This window comes from Macaca fascicularis, chromosome 6, assembly GCF_037993035.2.
Source record: "Macaca fascicularis isolate 582-1 chromosome 6, T2T-MFA8v1.1".
NCBI classification, from domain to species: domain Eukaryota; kingdom Metazoa; phylum Chordata; class Mammalia; order Primates; family Cercopithecidae; genus Macaca; species Macaca fascicularis.
The window spans coordinates 77,862,965-77,883,346 of NC_088380.1; the positions used below are offsets into that span (position 1 = coordinate 77,862,965).

At 39.5% G+C, this 20,382-nt stretch overlaps 1 protein-coding gene across 4 annotated transcripts in view; it reads left to right on the forward strand.

Moving 5' to 3' along the window:
• ARHGEF28 (Rho guanine nucleotide exchange factor 28) overlaps positions 1 to 20,382 on the forward strand; it is a 311,888-nt gene that overhangs the window by 246,949 nt on the left and 44,557 nt on the right. For all 4 annotated transcript variants that reach the window (XM_015451604.4, XM_005557142.5, XM_005557143.5 and 1 more), the window contains 8 exons: positions 1,055 to 1,302; positions 4,328 to 4,450; positions 5,625 to 5,742; positions 7,699 to 7,953; positions 9,452 to 9,528; positions 14,784 to 14,962; positions 15,928 to 16,019; positions 17,148 to 17,330. In XM_015451604.4, coding sequence (XP_015307090.3) covers positions 1,055 to 1,302; positions 4,328 to 4,450; positions 5,625 to 5,742; positions 7,699 to 7,953; positions 9,452 to 9,528; positions 14,784 to 14,962; positions 15,928 to 16,019; positions 17,148 to 17,330 — 1,275 coding nt within the window. The remainder of the gene's footprint in view (positions 1 to 1,054; positions 1,303 to 4,327; positions 4,451 to 5,624; positions 5,743 to 7,698; positions 7,954 to 9,451; positions 9,529 to 14,783; positions 14,963 to 15,927; positions 16,020 to 17,147; positions 17,331 to 20,382) is intronic.

The window sequence follows — 20,382 nt, forward strand, 5'->3', positions numbered from 1 at the left end:
AATAGATGACGAATATTCTATTTTGTTTATCTAATCATCAGTTGATGGACATTTTGGGTTTTTCCACTTTTGGGGTCTTACCGTGGCTTTATGTTTAATCACTTGAGAAACTGCCAGACTGTTTTCCAAAGCAGCTATACCATTTTGCATTCCCACCAGCAATGTATGAGGGTTCCGGTTTCTCTGCCTCCTCACCAACAGTTGTTTATTGCTTTTTTATTATAATTATCCTAATGTGTGTGAAGTGATGTCTCATTTTGGTTTTGATTTGCATGTCCCCAATAGCTAATGGCGTTGAGCATCTTTTCATGTTCTTATTGGCCATTTGTATATCCTTTTGGAGAAACATCTGTTCAAATCCTTTGACTATTTTTGAATTGATTATTTATTTATTTATATTGTTGAGTTACAAGATTTTTAAAAATATATATTCTGGATACAAGTTCCTTATCAGATAAATTATTTACAAATATTTTCTCCCATTCTGTGGGTTGTCTTTCCACTTTCTTGATGGTGTCCTTCGATTGGTTGTGATGCATTGCTTTCCCCTGGAGAAAGTGGAATTTTGGAGACAGATTCTGCAATAGAAAGGACTTATGGTTTTCTGCATTGAAGACCTTTATTTAGTTCCATTCATTTCACCAAATTAATTGTGCTCTTGCTCAATGCAAAAACCAAACAAACAAAGAAAGGAAGAAAGGAAGCCAACAAACTAAGTTGTATTTTAAAGGGCATTCAGGTTGGAATAAGACCTAGTTCCTAGCTGAAGGTATCTAAAGATCCTAGCTAGTTATATTATTGAGTTTCAGATACATTAGATTCTTGTATATTGGACCTGACATATATATCCTCTTTAATATCTGGATAAAAGAAAATGGTTTAATATTTTAGGGTGAATGAAATGTTTAAGGCTGACTTTTATATTGGAATATTATTGATATTCTCAAACATTTATTTTTTATTTGTGTAACATATAGTGTTGAGTTACTAATTTAGTTTAATAGTGATACTTGCTTTTTAAAGCTTAAGGCTTATGTGTGCTCACACATTTCAGAGCTAATGCAAACAGAGATGCATCACATCCAGACCCTGTTCATCATGTCTGAGATCTTCAGGAAAGGCATGAAAGAGGAGCTTCAGCTGGACCACAGCACCGTGGATAAAATTTTCCCCTGTTTAGATGAGTTGCTTGAAATCCACAGGCTTTTCTTCTACAGTATGAAGGAACGAAGGCAGGAATCCTGTGCCGGCAGTGACAGGAATTTTGTGATCGACCGAATTGGAGATATTCTGGTACAGCAGGTAAGAAAAGCTTAAAGTCCTTGACCTTTAGGATGTAAGTGGGATTTGAATCAAAATCTGCCCTTTCATCAACAAGAGTAAAAAAATGTTATTTTGAAACATTCATAGTGACATTCTGAGGATGTATTGACCATCATTAGCTCGTAAGTCCCAGTAAGGCAGGGATTCTTGGCTATTTGATTACTGCTATATTTCAGCACCTGGAACAGTGCATGACACTATAAATATTTATTGAATGAGTGGGCCACTTAGGGGAAAAAAATCAGGAATTCACCTGAATGTCATGTTTTACAGTGGTCTGCAACACTTGGAAAGGCAGGGAGCTCCATCTGCAGTTGCTTTAGCATGGCTTTCCCTAGGTAGATGCTAGAATGCCATCTTCTCCAAAGGTACTGTTTTTTGAAGCTGTTTCGTCCTGTCATTTACAGCAATGGAATTCAGCTGTTGGTCTGTATGCAGAAAATGGGGGAGTTATGCTGAGTAGTATTCCATGCTATTGATGTGTCACCGTTTACTCATTCACTTATTGAAGGATATCTTCTTCTTTCCAGTTTTTAGCTTTCCAGTTTTTATTTAGTTATAACTAAAGCTGCTATGAACACTCATGTGCAGATTTTTGGTGCAAACCTAAGCTTTCATTTTTTCTGGGATAAATGCCCAGGAATGCAATTTCTGGGTTGTATGGGAGTTGTATGTTCAGTTTTGTAAGAAACTGCTAACTGTTTTCCAGAGTGGTTGTACCATTTTACACTCTCATCAACACTGTGCAAGTAATCCAGTTTCTCTACATCCTTACCAGCATCTGATATTGCCACTGTTTTTAATTTTGGCTATTTTTAGAGGTATAAAGTCACCTCATTATGGTTCAAGTTGCACTTCCCTCATGGCTAATGATATTAAATATCTTTTCACGTGCTTATTTGCCATCTGTATATCCCTTTCAGTGGAATTTCTGTTTATGTCTTTTGCTCATGTTCTAATTGGATTGTTTGTTTTCTTATTGATGAATATTAAGGTTTGTTTACATATTCTAGACATTAGTTCTTGTCAGATATGTGATTGACAAACTTTCTCCAAATCTGTAACTTGTCTTCTCATTTGCTAATTTTGATGAAATCTAGTTTATTAGTTTTTCCTCTTAATAATTGTGCTGTTGTTTCAAGTTTAAGGATTCTTTGTCTAGCCCTAGGTCTCAAACATTTTCTCCTATTTTAAAAAAGGATTTACAGTTTTGGCTGGGCATGTTGGCGCACGCCTGTAAAGCCCGGCACTTTGGGGGGCTGAGGTGGATGGATCACTTGAGCTTAAGAGTTTGAGACCAGCCTGGGCAACAGGATGAATCCCCGTCTCTACAAAAAATATAAAAATTAGCTGAGCGTGGTAATATGCACCTGTAGTCCCAGCTATTTGTGGGCTGAGGTAGGCAGATCTCTTGAGCCTGGGAGGTTGAGATTGCAGTGTGCCAAGATCTTACCACTGCACTCCAGCCTGGGCATCAGAAGTGGCACCCTGTCTCAAAAAAAAAAAAAAAGTTTTACAGTTTGATGTTTTACATTTAAGTGTGTGTTGCATTTTGAGTTTTTTTTGGTGCAGGTTATAAGACTTAGGTTAGGTTGAGGGTTTTTTTTTTTTTTTTTCTTTTTGTCTATGGATGTCCAGTTGCTCCAGGGCCATTCATTGAAAAGGCTGTTCTTCCTCTGTCTAATTGCTTTTCCACTTTTGTCAAAATCATGTGGGTATCCGGGTTCCTATTTTGTTTCACTGATCTATGGGTCTATCTTTCCATAGTGTTAATAACTGTAGCTATATAATCTTAGAAGACTGAGTCCTTCCACTGTTTTATTTTTTCCAAAATTGTTTTAGCTATTCTAGTTCTTTTGCCTTTTCATATATATTCTAGAATAGTCTTATTTATAGTTTTAAAAAGCATACTGGGATTTTGTTAAGAATTGTATTAAAACTGTCTATCAGTTTGGAGAAAATTGACATCTTTACTATTTTGAGTCTTCTAATCCATGTACATCGTATAGCACTTCATTTATTTAGGTTTTTGTCATCTTTCACTGGCATTGTATAGTTTTTACTATATGAGTCATATATGTGTTTTGTTAGATTTGTACTCAAGTAATTTTTTGAATGATTGTAAGTAGTTTAAGAATTATCATTTGAGGCTTATTGGCCCCACACATTCATATAAGCAAAGATGAAAAGATAAGAGGTTGTGATGTAAATTTTAAGTACTTTTAAGAGGATGGATGTGTTCTGGTTTCCATTACAATGCTCTTCAGTGTGTACATGTGCATGTAAGGCCATCACAGTCCAAAAAAATGGCTTTCAAGTCATTCAGCTAGTTCTCTTCACACCACTTTATGATTCTAAGTTGATTCCTATGTGGATTTTCTATAGGTGTTTTTCTACAGGTAAGGCTTATTGAAACATCCAGCTCACATCTCCACTTCTCTTCATTAGCCAATAAACAGGCAGTCTTATTATTCACTGGTCTCTTTCATCTTGGCTGATGATAGCCTGCTCTTGATCTACTTGTAATGTGTGAACAAAAAAGCAAAATTCCTTACTAAGGACTGAGTCTGTGGACATGGTCATTAGCCAATGTAAATGCCAAATGAGTGATTTTTTTTGGGAGAGGGTGTCAGACCTTCCTGAAGGCCCCCAAATGTTGCCATATACTTTTCTTTCAATCTATAAAAGTATTAAAACTATAAATTGAAATGATAAATTTGTATTAAAAACTAAGAAGAGAATAAAATATATCAAATGTTTTTTATTTGGCTATTTGATAATTATATTAGTTCAATATAATATCACATTATGTTGACCCTTACCACTCAACTTTCATTTTAATTTTAAAAATGTCTGAGAAGATAAGTGATTGTGTTCAGAAACTCTATGATGTTTATTTTTTTATTTGCAAATACTCTTTTGAAATAGATGAAAATTGCATATTTTTTGTGTGTTTAGAACTTACTAAATTTACAAACCATTATTGAAATGCTATTCTTCCCAGTTTTCAGAAGAAAATGCAAGTAAAATGAAGAAAATATATGGAGAATTCTGTAGCCATCATAAAGAAGCTGTTAACCTCTTTAAAGAACTCCAGCAGAATAAAAAGTTTCAGAATTTTATTAAGGCAAGTATTTTAAAAGTTTATTACAAAGTGATAAATCAGCATGGAGAAATAGTTTATGCTTGTTTTTTAATGATTTAAACAAATTTCGTAGCTAGATGATGCTTTTCAGGGGAAGAAGGGAGGTGGAAGGTTTGTGGCAAAGATGTAAAGTCTCTTTTTCTGAAGACTCAAATGATATTGCCCCCAAATCATTTCCTTTTGTATATTTGTGAGGTCATGTCTTCCAACCATCTGAGAATATTTGTAACATACTAGGAAGCTGTTTTATGCCCTGACAAGTTATATATCAGAAAAATCAAAGTGAAAATAAACACAGAATCTACTCCACTTCTGAATTAGCTTGAAGTAGATTCATGACATCATATAATTTCATCTGTAATATTTTTGTCCAGATGAAAAACTTAAAAATTATGACATTATTATACAAATAAACTAACCATAATTTTTGATATCTTAAAATTTCACTGATTATCTCATAAAATTGGATTACTTAAATCAGGATCTGACCAAGGTTCATACATTGTATGAGGTGGTTATATCTCTTAAATCTCTTTTAATTTGAATGTTATCCCACCCTTTTTTTCTTCTGCTGATTTATTTGTTGAAGAAATTTGTCTTATAAAGTTTCCTGGATTCTAAATTTTTATCTGCCATGTTAAGAATGCTACCAGATTTTCTCCCTTTTTTCCCACATAAATATGTGTTGAGGACTTGAATGCTATGAGGAATACTTTGATATTTTTAGAAAAAAAGTTGTCCTGATTCAAGGGAACTCTAAGGGCTGTAATGAATAACAGCAAATGTGAAGGAAGACCTGTTGGGAAAACAAATGGTAAACTGCAAACTGATGTTCAAAGTCTGACTTTGATTTCTGATTATTTTTCAAAAATTTCGCTATTTATAAATCAAAACACTTAGAAGTATTGGAACTTCTTTTGGAATTAACTACAAATACATCAGAGTAACTTGAAACTTCTTAAAATCTTGGAGAGTTGGGGTATTAAAATTTATGACAAAGTATACAATTTAAATTAGTGATAATGCATCATTTTGATAACAATGAATGTTGTCTGCATAAAATTGTACTCTTGCAGATTCTTTGTATTGTTAAATTCACACCTGAAAAGTAAAGACAGGTAGAATTTGTGTATATAAAATGTATATATTTTTTAAGCTCCGAAATAGTAATCTTTTGGCTCGACGCCGAGGAATTCCAGAATGCATTCTGTTGGTCACTCAGCGTATTACAAAATACCCTGTCTTGGTGGAAAGGATATTGCAGTACACAAAGGGTAAGTTGTGATTTGTGGGATAAACATTTGCCCCTCTTATTAGTTTTAAACATAGCTGAGGTGTTCTAAACAGGCATAAATGTTTGTGGTCTCTGATTCATAAAGAGTTTCATGATGGAGAAACTGTTAAAGCCTTAGAATTTGGATTCATTTTTAGAAATTATCTTTTATATTGCAGCATGGATAATAGTCTGAATTTCTACAGGTAGCTCAAACCAAGCTGGCTTCTTCTTACTTTGAACCTGCGTTTCCCCTCTTTATTTTCCCCACCACTGGGCTTTCTTACTACCTCCTCTTCCTTATTTTCCTATTACCTTCACAACAGTCTGATGAAACATGCTATTGATCCTATCATGAAATGTCAACTCTCCCAAGCAATCAGTTACTAAGTTGAGAGGGATTATAAGAAGGATCTATTTTTGACCCTGTCAATTCATCAAGTTCCAGGGAGTAACATATGGGCATCTTTTAAGAAGCTATGAATGCACATGGCTGGTCTGTAAGCTCCTTGTGGGATCTACAAGACCTGTGTCTGTCTGGTTTACAGCTGGGTCTTTAATGTCTAGTGCAATGGCTGGTACAGACTAGATGATCAATAAATGAAAACATCAATGCCATGAATGAATAAATAAAATGGTCTAATCCTCAAGCTAACATATTGATCTTGAGTAAAGATTATTATTAGGGTGGTAGCGTGTTATGTTAAAAAGGGCTTGGGTTTGGAATATTGTACACTCGCGTTGCATTGTATATACTCAGCTCTGCCACTCATTCACTGGGCAAATTATTAACTGAGCCTCAGTTATCTCCACTACAAAATGACATGAAACATTACATTTCAGTTCCAGTTGCCTCAATAAACATCAACTAGGTGGTCTTTATCACCAAATATACTTTTATATGGAGTCTCAGGAGGCTGCTTCAGAGACTCCTTCAGAGTATTTTCATAAGATAATCTAGAGACAAGAGCAGGTAGCCAGTATTTTAAAGAATAACAACTGAAATCAATAATTATTTGCTCTTGGTATGAGCATGGCTGATTTATCTATTAGCACAGCACTTGGTAAAAGAAAATATTTTCATGGTACCCATCAGAAGAAAAAAATTCATTTTTTTCTTCTGATGGTAAAAGAAATTAAAATATTTAATTTTAAAGAAAATGGTCAAAGAAAATGGTTTAATTATAGTAGTAATATATTCAGATTTATGCTAATGCAGTTATAAAGTATGATTTTGAATATTATTTTATGGAGGAAGGGATCAAGGAATATAAGTGATTCTGAGGCTGTTCATATCACCGTGTGACTCTGAGAGTATTACTGGCTTGGCCCCACAGCTGGCTTAAGTTTTAAGAAACTTGGCATGAGGATTATTGATTACCCACGTCTAAGAAGGTAGAAGGAAGGCCTAAGTTATTATATAACACATTTCCTGCCCTAGGGGGAAGCTCAGACTCATCCCTAGAATTCAGACATCTTACTGTCAGCTGAAGCACATTCAATAATGCAAACCTTTCATAATAAAATATTTTAACATCTTTTTGGTGGGGGGAAGGTACAGAGTGATATTATAGGATTTAATTATTATTATTATTATTATTATTTTTGAGACAGAGTCTTGCTCTGTCTCGTAGGCTGGAATGCAGTGGTACAATCTTGGCTCCCTGCAACCTCTACCTCCCAGGCTCAAACTATCCTCCCACCTCAGCCTCTTGAGTAGCTGGACAAAAGGCTCACACCACCATGCCCGGCTAATTTTTGTATCTTTTTTGGTAGAGACAGGGTTTTGCCATGTTGCTCAGGCTAGGGATTTAAGTTTCATCCAACATTTTTCTTATGGGGTTTTTATTGTTTAGATAATGTATTTAACTATATTTTTAAACTAAAGAAAAAATTGTCTTCCTTAGTACTCTGGTTTATTTATATAATATTTTTTTGTTTCTTTTTCCCCACACAGAAAGAACCGAAGAACATAAGGACTTATGCAAAGCTCTTTGCTTAATTAAAGACATGATCGCAACAGTGGATTTAAAAGTCAATGAATATGAGAAAAACCAAAAATGGCTTGAGATCCTAAATAAGATTGAAAACAAAACATACACGAAGCTCAAAAATGGACATGTGTTTAGGAAGCAGGCACTGATGAGTGAAGAAAGGACTCTGTTATATGATGGCCTTGTTTACTGGAAAACTGCTACAGGTCGTTTCAAAGGTACTGTGGCTCGACCATACCAATTTCTCCCTTCATATACATTATTCATTTAACAGAGGACAGATTTTCAAAAGAAAAACAGTTCAGAATTGCAGGTACACATGCACAAACCCCAGGTCAGTTGAAAGATTGATTTGTGAATTTCAGTAGGCAAATCTGGCCAATGATACAAATCTTTGGTGGGAGTTTGTTGCCCAAGCTAAAACCTTTATACGTATTTTATGAATTTGCAAGTTTGTGATGTCTGAAATCAAAGGAACTGAGAGTTCTGCTAATTGTTGGCACAGAAAAATTATTCTGGTAACTGTGGTGTGTTGAAAGCAAGGCAGTACACCTACACACCTAGGGTCTGTTGTGTGTCAACACAGCCTAGGGCTGTCAGACCATGGAGGGGAGAAATAAAAAGAACTCTGAATGTCATCTTTGTTACTGACTAATAGAATACATCCACACACCTGCTGACACTGGTTTAAGCTCTTCCTCAGTGCTACTGTTTGCTAACTGGCACGAACTTGACTCTGTTCAGGAGTCTAAAGCGGATAATTCCATTTCTTAAGGACTCATTATTAGCTGTCACACTGCCTAACCCAGGCTTTCTCACCGTGGCCACACACTAGAATCACCTCTGGAGCTTAAAAACATTACGAATGCTCATGTCTCCTCCCAGAGATTCTGATTTTATCGCTGTGAGGATGAAACCAAAACCCATGGGATGTTTAAAGGCTCCCCAAGTGAGTCTACTATGCAGCCAGGCCTAAGAACCACTGTTTCTAACAGTTCGTCTTAATAACATCCATAGGTAGGCAGTGAGAAGAAGAGGTTGTTAAATTCTAGCTAGTCAAAAATTATTACCCATCGGAGGATGATCAAGTTTTGATGGAGGTTGCAACTAATATCTGAAATGGGATTTGTTGATCAACAACTAGCAATGTTGTATTGAAAAAAATATTAACCACAACCTGTAGATTCTATTGCTCGAAGTCATTTGCTCTTTATCTGTTTAGTAGAATCAGTTTGGTAACTTTGTGTTAGACTATTCAGTGGATGCAATGAAGATGACTTCTTGTGAACAATTTGTAAGGGAAGTACGGAATCCTAAATCTTGCTTAGATCTAGATGAAACAAAATAGCAGGCATATATAATTTGAGGTAGAAGCTGCCCTTTTACATTTTTAATTCAGCACTTTTCCTGCCAAAGGTAAGAGTTTGCTCCATTTTATTAAAACTTCCTTTTTTATGGGTATTTTTCTTCTGTTTTGAAAGTGACTACATTAAACTTTGCTGGAGATTTACCTATACCTACAGCTACACACAAACATGCACACTTAAAGACAGCTTTCTATTAAATTGTTAATAGCATATATCTTTGGCTATCATAACACAGGTGTTTTTTTATAAAAGTTTAATACTTAGACTAAATGTTAGTCTTTTTATTTTTATTAAGTTTATTTGAACTGTGGTTTGCTTCATTAATACTAGTAATGTTTTTTCTTTGAAGATATCCTAGCTCTACTTCTAACTGATGTGCTGCTCTTTTTACAAGAAAAAGACCAGAAATACATCTTTGCAGCCGTTGTAAGTATATGACCATGTGATGCATTTAAAAAATAGGTTTAATCGCACATTTTCTTGAAAAATGCCTAAAATTCTTAGTGAAATAAAATAGTCACAGGGAAGTATATGCTTATGTTACGTTTCCATTATTATTTGTGATTGCAGTGTTTAGAGACAAGCATCTCATTAGGTTAAATTAGCATGGTAAGTGTTGCTTCATGACAACCAGGGCTGGTACTTAGCTGTTTCGGCAGCGTAACCAACTGTGAGAATATTGCAGTCCTTCAGTAGTGGTTAGTGAACAGGCACTGCTCTGAGCCTCCCAAATGTCCCCATACCATCTAGTTATCTTGGTCTTTCCTCCAGACTCCTCTCTTCCCTGCCCCTTCGGCCCCAAAACCCCTTCCCTTAGATCCAGCAACTAAAATGTGAATGCTGGGCACAGCTGATCTCTTCCAGCACTGGGCTTTCTCCATGCCCATTGGCCCTGCTTTCCCACTTACTAACCCTGTGACTGCCATCATGTGCCTTCCGCCAGACAAGGGATACCATCCTGATGCTTAAATGTTTAGAGAAGATTCTTTCTTCTTTTTACTATAGTAGCTTCTAAAGACAGTGTATGAAACTATTTTTGTAGTGTGTTAGAGTAATCTAATTTCTAGCACATAGACTTAGACTAGCCATAAAATGAGAATTTAAGACATTTTGTATAGTCGAGTTACACTAGCAATAAAACCAGTATTTTATGACATTTACTACATGGCATCTGATTGGTCCAAATGACTTAGAGAAGGACGATATTGCCAGTTAATTCCTTGTTAGCATCATGGAGCATCAGACCCCGTTGGAGGAAAGAATCCAAGACACATAATAGCAATATGGGCAGTGTAATGGTGGCTCCCTAAAACGCTAGTGCTTATCATCCACTGAATGTTAGGACATTTGGGTACCATTAGCAGATACCATTAATTCCAATCAATTTTGGCAAATGCAAAGCTTAATGTGGCTTCTGTTACCTCGTTCAGAGAAAACAAAGAAGCATGTCTATCCAGGGATGAGATTCTGGGAAAGAGGCGGGAGCCGTGCCTCATCTGCCGCTGTGTACTAGGCAGGCTGACTTGAGAGGCTTCTTCATCCTGTTTGGCACATTCCCTTTCATCAACACAATGATGTTGAGTTGTATAAAGGTCAAAGACATTTTCACAGAGCTACACTAGAGGATAATAAGAAGGCTTAAAGAAGTCTCTACGTTCCCAATCGATTTGAACTGTATTACAAATTTCATGAAAACCTATTGGTTTGTCCAGTGGCTTCTCTAGGCTGTTATCTGAGATGCTCAGAGATTCTCTGAAAGAACATGAGAAAATAAGTGGGAAGGAGGGTACCATTTTGTTTAACCTGTGGGATGGTGAGGGCCATGTAGGAAGAGGAAACAGATTCACATCTTTATAGAAACCAATGCTTCTTTAAAACCAAAGACCTAAAAGAAAAGCAAATTCTGCTTCTTGGATGGTATTACCGGACAGATGTCCTGCTGATTGATCATGAAGTAGATAACATAAAGACAACTACATTGTTTTTTAGGACAAGGTAGCATATGGATTCAGATCCTGTAATGCTCAACTTAGAGCGTGACTTGCAATGTGATTCTTTCCCTCTTGTCTCATATGACCTCCTGAGGCATTATCTGTGCTACCCTTAGACCACATTTACCATTAAGTGGGGTATTAGGAATGCAATCCACCAAATGGGAGAATGAAGACAGTTACAACCTAGCTCTTCTTGGTGGAATGTGTTTGGCTATGGACAACAGTAAAATGTTACTGATACTGTTTTTTAAAGATGTTAACCTGACAGGTAGCTGCATTCATAAATGACAGCTAAGCCCTTGGTGGTATCAGAGGGCAAAAGAGAAAGCATCATTTTATCCTTGAAGAGTCAGGTGCACCCTACTGTTCATACACTCCTGAGTTACATCTATCTGACAACAGCCCATGTGTCACAATATCTTATAGTTTAAATTGTAGGGAATTGAAGCATTTGGCTAGCGGTATACAGATATCTGGATTTCCTAGTTCTCATCCTAGAATTTTAGAAAGTTTCCCTCATGCTAGTACAGGTGAGATTCTCCACTCCTTGTGCCCTTTAGAAAAAACTTCTTCCTCAGGTGCTTGTCTTGCTGTATGTTACAGAAGACGTGATTAATTTGGAAATAGCCAGAAGATTAACAGCTGAAAGTAACAAGAGGATGGAATAGTGGGTCCCTACAAGAAAGTTTTGCTTTGTTTTTGTTTTTATAAAGGACTCAGCTGGAAATTGGGGCAAAGCCCAAACCTACAAAATGTGTAAGAAAAAGTAGATGTGTTCACTAAGTCTTAGAATACTGAGTCTAGGAGGAATCTCTTGAACATCAAAGAAGGCAAATTCAAAAGGAGCAAACAACCAAGACATAGTGAACATGTGGACTTGCAAGCTGAAGTTCCAAATAGGAAGCAGTCTCAAAATCTCTGTATCATGGCCGGGTGCGGTGGCTCACACCTGTAATCCCAGCACTTTGGGAGGCCGAGGTGGGTGGATCACAAGGTCAGGAGATCGAGACCATCCTGGCTAACACAGTGAAACCCCGTTCTACTAAAAATACAAAAAATTAGCCAGGCTTGGTGGCAGGCGCCTGTAGTCCCAGCTACTCGGGAGGCTGAGGCAGGAGAATGGCGTGAACCCAGGAGGCGGAGCTTGCAGTGAGCCGAGATCGCGCCACTGCACTCCAGCCTGGGCGACAGAGTGAGACTCCATCTCAAAAGATAAAAATAAAATAAAATAAATAAAATGTCTTTATCGCAATGGAATCCCTGAATAGTAGAATCAGCACAGAATGGATACGGTGTAACAATACAGCTAAGCGTAGCAGTTCCTTTCCTCTTCTCCTACATTAGAGGTCTTCAACTCCTAATGCCTGTAGGGATTGGGCAGAAGTGTGATTGAGTGAACATGACAGGGTCAGAAGCGAGGAGACAATAGAAAGTTGTAGGGACTGTAGTGAAAAGTGAGTCTGTGCCCTGTCTCAAAGATGGCAGGGATTATTGGGCTATAGCCAGTGTTTTAAAATGGGAATATGGGCCCAGGATTGCTAATCTTCTGCTTTCCCCAAGAACCCAGAAATCTAAAGGTTTTAAAAAGTGATATCCCCTAGTATTTAAATACCGAGAACTTATTTTTAAACTTTGTTTGTTAAATGCCGTGGCACAAATAAAACATCTCTGCAAGCTGGGTTAGGCCTTTGCATCACTAGTGTTTGACATCTACCTCCAAGGCAGACATGCTACTTCCATTCCTGGAGAGTTAATTGAATTTTTGCTCATCTCCAGTGTTTGTGCGTGGTTAGTATGAATACCGATGGACAGGTTCCTATGCCCCCTGGTCTGATGGTGATCGAATGAATGTTACTTTCCTTGCACTTACCTGTTCTTCACTTTGAAAAGATCTTACCCTGCCACCTCCCCTCCCCTGCAACACTAACCAACTAGTTCAAATAATTTCACTCTTGCTCATGTCTTAAGCAAGTAAACCTACTCTGCCTTTTTATATACAGAGGCTGTTTACTTTGTCAGCTGAGGAAGCTAAAACTGCACATGGAATCAGGGAAACAGATAAGGTCTTGGGAGTAGGTCCATAATAGAATAAGCCAGATTACCAATGCTCCAAGGATCTCCCTAATTAGAGAGGGCAGTATTCCAACAACTCTGCCACGGGGCTGCTTTTGCTTCCATTTTCAGAGGCTGAGCACAGGGCCTCATAGACCAGTGGTCTTGTCTCATCATATTTTTTTCTCTCATGCTACTCTGAGAAGCATGGGGTGAGGAGGTACTCTGGGTCACCATGGCACACCGCATCAGATGTGGCCAAGTTGTATGATGCTGGGAAAGCTGACAAGCCAGCACTAAGGAGTCAGCAGTGAGGGGACTGTGGCTTGTTCTGGATAAAGGTGTCGCTTAGTCCATGATGGTGAAGCAAAACCACACACTGTAACCAGCTCTGTAAACAGTGGTGGAAGCCACAGACCAAAGAAGAATTCTTCATGTTATCCCCCAAACTGTTCATCCTGATGTCATTCTTTTCACCATTCTTTCAACTACATCTACCTACCAGGCATCATCAGTGTGCTGTTCCTCTTTCAATCCCCAGTGTTTAGAAAGGAACATTGGAGGATCACAGTAGATGCTGATAGAAGAGGTGGTTTAATCATGGCGTACATGCCAAATTTTAGACTTTCTTCCTATTACCCTCTGGTGGACTTATGTGAAACTAGTCCTACCAACATTTATTGAGTGCCTACTCTATGCAAGGCTATGTGCTAGGTGCATGAAGATGAATGAGACCCATTCCTGCCCACCAAGGGCTCATCTGCTAGGTGAGAAGAGGCAAGAACTTGTAGGCATTTTGTTGCTGTGGCCCACATGACAGTAGCAAAAAGGATTGGTTATGCCTGGGGAGTCGAAGGTCTTACCACCTATTAGTATCTTTTATAGTCCACGGGCTGGGCTTCTGAGTTTCTGGGCTTCTTTTCAGTTACCTCATTGAAACAATATTGCAAGTCAAATGGACTTTTTAGGGCCTCCATCCTTCTCAATCTCTGTGACATTTGACACATGAGTTTCCTATCTCACGCTGTCTTAGAAAAACTCCTGCCTTGACTATGGCATTTTGATATTTTTCTTCTCTGATTGTTCTGTATTTTAAACAGTTCAATTTTTAAACAACCAATTCCTTTTTTTTTTTTTTTTTTTGAGACAGAGTCTTGCTCTATTGCCCAGGCTGGAGTGCACTCACTGCAACCTGCACCTCCAAGGTTCAAGCAATTCTCGTGCCTCAGCCTCCCAAGCAGCTGGGACTACCGGCGCACACCACCACATCCAGCTAATTTTTGTATTTTTAGTATAGATGGGGTTTCACCACATTGGTCAGGCTGGTCTTGAACTGCTGACCTCAGGTGATTCACCTGCCTCAGCCTCCCAAAGTGCTGGTATTATAGGAGGGAGCTGTGCCCAGCCTAAATCACCAGGTCTTAAGGATGAGCATTCCCGTAATTCCTCTTTTTCCATCCTCTCTTTTCCATACCGTCTCCATGGGAGATTGTATCAACGTCTACAGCTCTTTTGAAAAGATTGGAAGTGGAGAAAGGTTTACCTACTACCGTTGCTTCCTTTAGCTCATGTTTTACGAGAGCCTTACTTTAGCTAGGATGCTGTTTCATCTGCGCACCTTCCTATTTTATGTAGGATCAGAAGCCATCGGTTATTTCCCTTCAAAAGCTTATTGCTAGAGAAGTTGCTAATGAGGAGAGAGGAATGTTTCTGATCAGTGCTTCGTCTGCTGGTCCTGAGATGTATGAAATTCATACCAATTCCAAGGAGGAACGCAATAACTGGATGAGACGGATCCAGCAGGCTGTAGAAAGGTAACATTTCCTTCTGTCCATAATCTATGGAACAGAGTTGTTCAACTGGGGAAAATATTCTAACCATGTCTTCCTGCATGAAAACTTTGCCTCTGCCAGAATGGTCTGCTCCCTGCCCCCTGCACCTGCCTGCGATAGCCCCCCATCTGCAGCTTTCTCCTCCACGCCTCCCTGCATGTAATGCCCGCACCTCCCTCTGCCTGTGTGTGCCCTGCCAGGCGTTGATGCAGCTCGGGCCTCCCCTCCTCCATGAGGACCTCTTCAGTCCTGGTGATCTCTTTCTTGCCTGAAATTCTTTAACACCTGCTCACTAAAGCATTTACTCAATGCTTCTTATATACTGCCTTGTAGCTATTATCTTTTTTATGTACATATGTGTGTGTTTCTTTAATTAGATTGGAAGCTCCTCGAGGGCAGGGGTCAATGTCTTATGTTTCTCTGTGTGCCTAGTGCTGAGAAATCATTCAATAAATGTTTCTGAATTGGTGGATCTAAGTATTCTAAGTCAATTTATTCCTCATTACTTGTGCAAGGACAGTTTTTATAATTGGGAGCACAAGGGTGGAGGAGATCATTCTCAACAGTAATTTAATTAGTTAGATCCTGAAGTTATATACAATTTCTGTACCTCCACTGCACCTCATCTGATCTGGCACCCCACTTCTATTCCCTAAAATTCTTATACTTTATTCCCATTATGGATGTGTGTGGTGAGTGTGTTTGTGTTCACTGGAATATTTGAGTCATCCCACACCGCTGATTTTGAGAGTCATGTAATGTTATGCAAGATTTTTTGTATTCTCAAGAAAACAAGTCTCTGGCCAGGGGGCATGATGCATTCCCTTTATGCTGAAATTTTCTCCCTTTATGAATAAATCCATTGCCAAGTTCCCAAGTTTTTCCAATGAATCTACAGATACTTGCGTTTGGTTTCAGTTGTGTCTCCTGACTATTGTCTTTTAAAGTTGTCCTGAAGAAAAAGGGGGAAGGACAAGTGAATCTGACGAAGACAAGAGGAAAGCTGAAGCCAGAGTGGCCAAAATTCAGCAATGTCAAGGTACAGTGCAGGCACTTCTGGCTCCCTGATCGTGGTGTTCTCCTGGGTGTTGGGAAAGCCTGAGTGTCATGAACAGGAGGTTATAACTACATGATTCATCCTGTGCACCTGAGGCCCATCTGGACCACCCTCCCAAGAAACACTGAAAACCAAAAACTTACACTAGAAATGCTCAAATAAGATGACATTCTCTTCACTTCCACCTTAGTGATTAAAATGGATGTAAAAAATGCACATGAAACAATAGCTGTGGGCAGTGTGGTACAGAGGAATGTTGGAGTTACTTGTCTCATGGTTTAATTTTAGGTCTCAACACTGTCATGTCAATGATTTTGGACAAGGAACCCAACAGATCTTGTCCCCAGTTTCCAAGTTTGTGAAAGAAGGAGATTAGACTAGCTCAGTGATTTTCAACTCTGGTTTGACATTGGAATCAGTTGAGAGGTCTTTAAAAATACGAATACCTGGGCCTCACCCTCCACCAATTGAATCCGAATCTGTGGCCGGTGGGATGTAGACTTTGGGGTTTTCAGCTCTCCCAAGGTGACTTTGAAGCACAGAGGAGACTGAGAATTCCTGGATTCAATGCTGGTTAAGGTCCCTTTGAGCTTTAAGAATTCTGCAATATGTTGAAATCTGAGGACAATGATGCATGCAAAGATGGGCAAAGAAATTGGATGTTTAGAAACAAAAACTTAAACCAGTATGTTTGGTTTTGACCAAAACTGGCTGAAGCCTGTGCCGTTCCAGGCATTTGTATTGTTCACTCATCATGAACGGGACTACCTCAATTTTCATTCCCAAGCTTAATGTTTAGTCTTAATAGAAACCAGCCTGAATAAACAAAGAATAGCTTTGCAAATTTTCTGGAATTAAGGGACTGAGAGAGGAACCTTATTTACAGAAAAGACAATGGAAGCTGAGAAAGTTGTTAAGTCACTTGCTGGAGGCCAGAGTCACTAAGCAGCATGGTCAGGACTGATACCTGCATCTACCCTACTCATCAGCCTGGGCTTTCTCTTGGAGGTCATACTGCTTGCTAATTAGCTACATCTTTTTCGTGGACTTTCACATTAGTGGTAGTATTCATGTTAGTGATAATCTTCTCTGGTAAATACTATTTCATAGAAATGCTCACTAACCAAGACCAACAAATTTGTGCGTATTTGGAGGAGAAGCTGCATATCTATGCTGAACTTGGAGAACTGAGTGGATTTGAGGACGTCCATCTAGAGCCCCACCTCCTTATTAAACCTGACCCAGGCGAGCCTCCCCAGGCAGCCTCATTACTGGCAGCAGCACTGAAAGAAGGTAAGTCTCTTTGAGAAGGGTTTGGGTTGACACGTTCAGAAAATGTTTATTGAACACCTACTATGTGCCTTGCACTGTGGTCTTGGTGCTGAGGATACAGCAGAACAAGACAAGGTCCTTACTCAGCTAGAACTTGTATTTCTAGAAACACCAAATATAAAGAAATAAATATGTCAGATTGTATCAAGTGCTATGAAGAAAAATAAGCAGTATAAGGGGGAGAGAGGGTGATGGAGTTGGGATGGCTCTGTTTTAGATGGGGGGTCAGGGAAGGCCTCTTTGATATAATGATGTGTAAGTGGATATGAAGGAAGAAAGCCGAGTGATATCTTGAGGGAGAGTCTTCCAGGTATAGGGAATGGCCGGCACAAAGGTCCTGGTGCAGGGAAGTGCCAGGCTCGCCTGAGGAGCAGGCAGGGGGACAGCACAGGCAGAGGGAAGGGAGGGTGGGGTGAGCAGTGCAGGGGATGAGTCCAGGGTTCTATGAGCCCAGGGTTCACTAGGTCTCAGGTTGCATGGCAGGAGAGAAGGACTTGGAGTTTCATCCTGAGTGGGATGGGAAGCATTAGAGAATTTTGAGTGGAGCAGGGACTTGACCTGTGGTTTGAAAGGTACCTCCTGACTGCTGTGTGGCGAATAGACTTAAGGGGGCGAAGTGCAGATGTTGGTAATAACAATGGGAGATGGTGGTCGAGGTCGGGTGAAGGGCACGATCACTGGAGATGAGAAAGTCCAGAGGATGAGAGGCCAGGGTGATGGAAGGACTAAGTTTATAGAATTGAAAATATTGAGAATTTTGACAGGATTAGCATTGGTGGGATGCGGAGAACTTGTGCCGTGTGCTGACTCATTCAGAGAAGGCAGGCGAGTGGCTGAAGGTCTATAGAGGAAAATCAACAAGGAAAGGTAGTGAGCAGTATGACCGGAGGGCAGGAGCTTCAAAGCAGAAAGGAGTTGAAGAAGAGGTGGAGATAATGGTCTGGAAGTGACAGTGGGACAAAGGGCTTCGGAGATAAACCAGCTACCTCCTGAGAGGCTGGCAGGAAATGCTGTTGTACAGAAGAAGGGCTGGTAAATTACAGACCACGGACTACACACGTCCCACCACCTGCTTTTGTAAGTTTAGTTTTACCAGAACTCAGCCACATCTGCTTGTTTATGTGTCGCTTGTGGCTACTTTTTCCTACAGTGGCAGAGATGAGCAGTTTTGACAGACTGTTTAGTCCACAAAACCTAAACTATTAACTGGCTCTTTGCAGAAAATGTTTGCCAGCCTCTGGTTTAGAATCTCAGAATATTAGCTCTGGAAGAGAATTTAGAAATCTTAGAATCAGCCATCTTTATTTCCCAGTTGAGGAAACTGAGGTCTTGAGAAGGGCATAGAGGTCTGAAGTAGGGTTCACTGATAGAACCCCTCATCCATCTGTTTCTCAGATATCCATTGAGCATCTACCTTGTACTGTTGCTGGTGCTTGGGAGGCAGTGATGCTTTTGTAAAACTTTTAGTGATGAAAGACAGACAATACTTAAGGAAAAAAGAGAACTTCGGATAGTTATCTATCCCAAACATAATGGGATTGTGATAAGGTGAAGGTGTTGCTTCAGAGAGATTAGCCTAAAGACCTCTTTTTGAGATGGGGATTGAGAAATGAGAAGCCAGCTGTCTCAAGAGCTTGGGGAGGATCATTTTGGGCAGAGAGAAGGAAGTGCAAAGCCCCTGAGGCGGCAGTGAGCTTCACGTGTTTAAGGAAAGAAAGGACGCCAGGGTGGCAGATGTCAGCATGGATCACCATTAAATGAGGTGATGTGGGCCAGGCAGGCTGGGATCGGATCATTGTAGGCCATGTTTAAATAATTTTAAAAGAGGATGTTATTCCAAACATGATGGAAAGCATTGGAAGCTTTGAATCATGGGTGTGGCGTGATCTTGTTTATGTCTTAACTCACTGGCTGCTGAATGGACAAGAGACTAGAAGGAGACAAATCTGCCTGGAGACCTATTAGGAAGTGATAACAGAAGTTGAGATGAGCCTTGGTCTAGACCAGTGCCATTGACAATGGGAGCAGAGAGAAGAGGCCGAGTCAAGATATATTTTAGAAATAAAGCCAGAAAGAAACTTCCAAGTGGGTTGACAAGAAGCAGTGACCTCCCTCATTATCTTTGATAAAGCCTTGATCAAATAGATCGCCCACTCTCAGTATCAGCCAGTGGCTTTAACTTTCTCCCCCACCAAAACTTTCACTAATGCTGGGTTGTACGCCCATCTGCTTCCATTCCTCTGGCACACTGTGACAGAGGTGCCAGGGCAGCGGCAGACCCAGCTGCTTAGAACCCAGAGCAATGGAGGTGCTGCCTTAGCTGCAGTTGGATAATCCACCCTCGGTCACTGAGCATCCAGCACCAGCTGCAGCCAAAAGATTGAGCAGGAGTTCTTATCAGAGTGAGGGAGTTATCTTCTGACAAAAAACCAGTTCCGTAGTGCACCTTGAATGGTCTCCTTGAGACTTCACTCTGCTGGACAGCTTTTCCTCCTTCTTTTCTTTTCTTCTGTCTCTGCCTCTTGAAACCCATCCATCCTTCCAAGTCCTGCTCAGTTTTCACCTCCTGTAAAAACATATTCCGAATCCTGCTAGCTAATAGAATGCTCTTCCTCCTCCATGCTGCAGTAGCATTTATGATGCTCTAATAAAGCTGATGGAGATGAGTGCTGAACACTTGCTTCTGCATAGCCTAGTGAGTCATGTATGTCTCTTTCCTCCTCCAATCTGTAAACTACCCTCTTAGTTGTCAAATGCCCAATAGCCCCTAGAACAGGTGCTTGTTTAAAATACAAATCCTGTTTTCTCCTCCAGAGAATCAAATCCAGTAAGTCTAGAGTCAAAGACTGGGAATCTGTATTTCTAAAGACAAGTGTAGGGAAAATACTCTTTTGAGGAATAGCTAATATTTCTGAGTAACAGGTTTTAAAATTTTAATGCCTGGTATGTTGATACTAACTGAATGACAGGAAGTTTTTAGGCCTACCAATTTACTGAAAGTTGCATTTGAGAT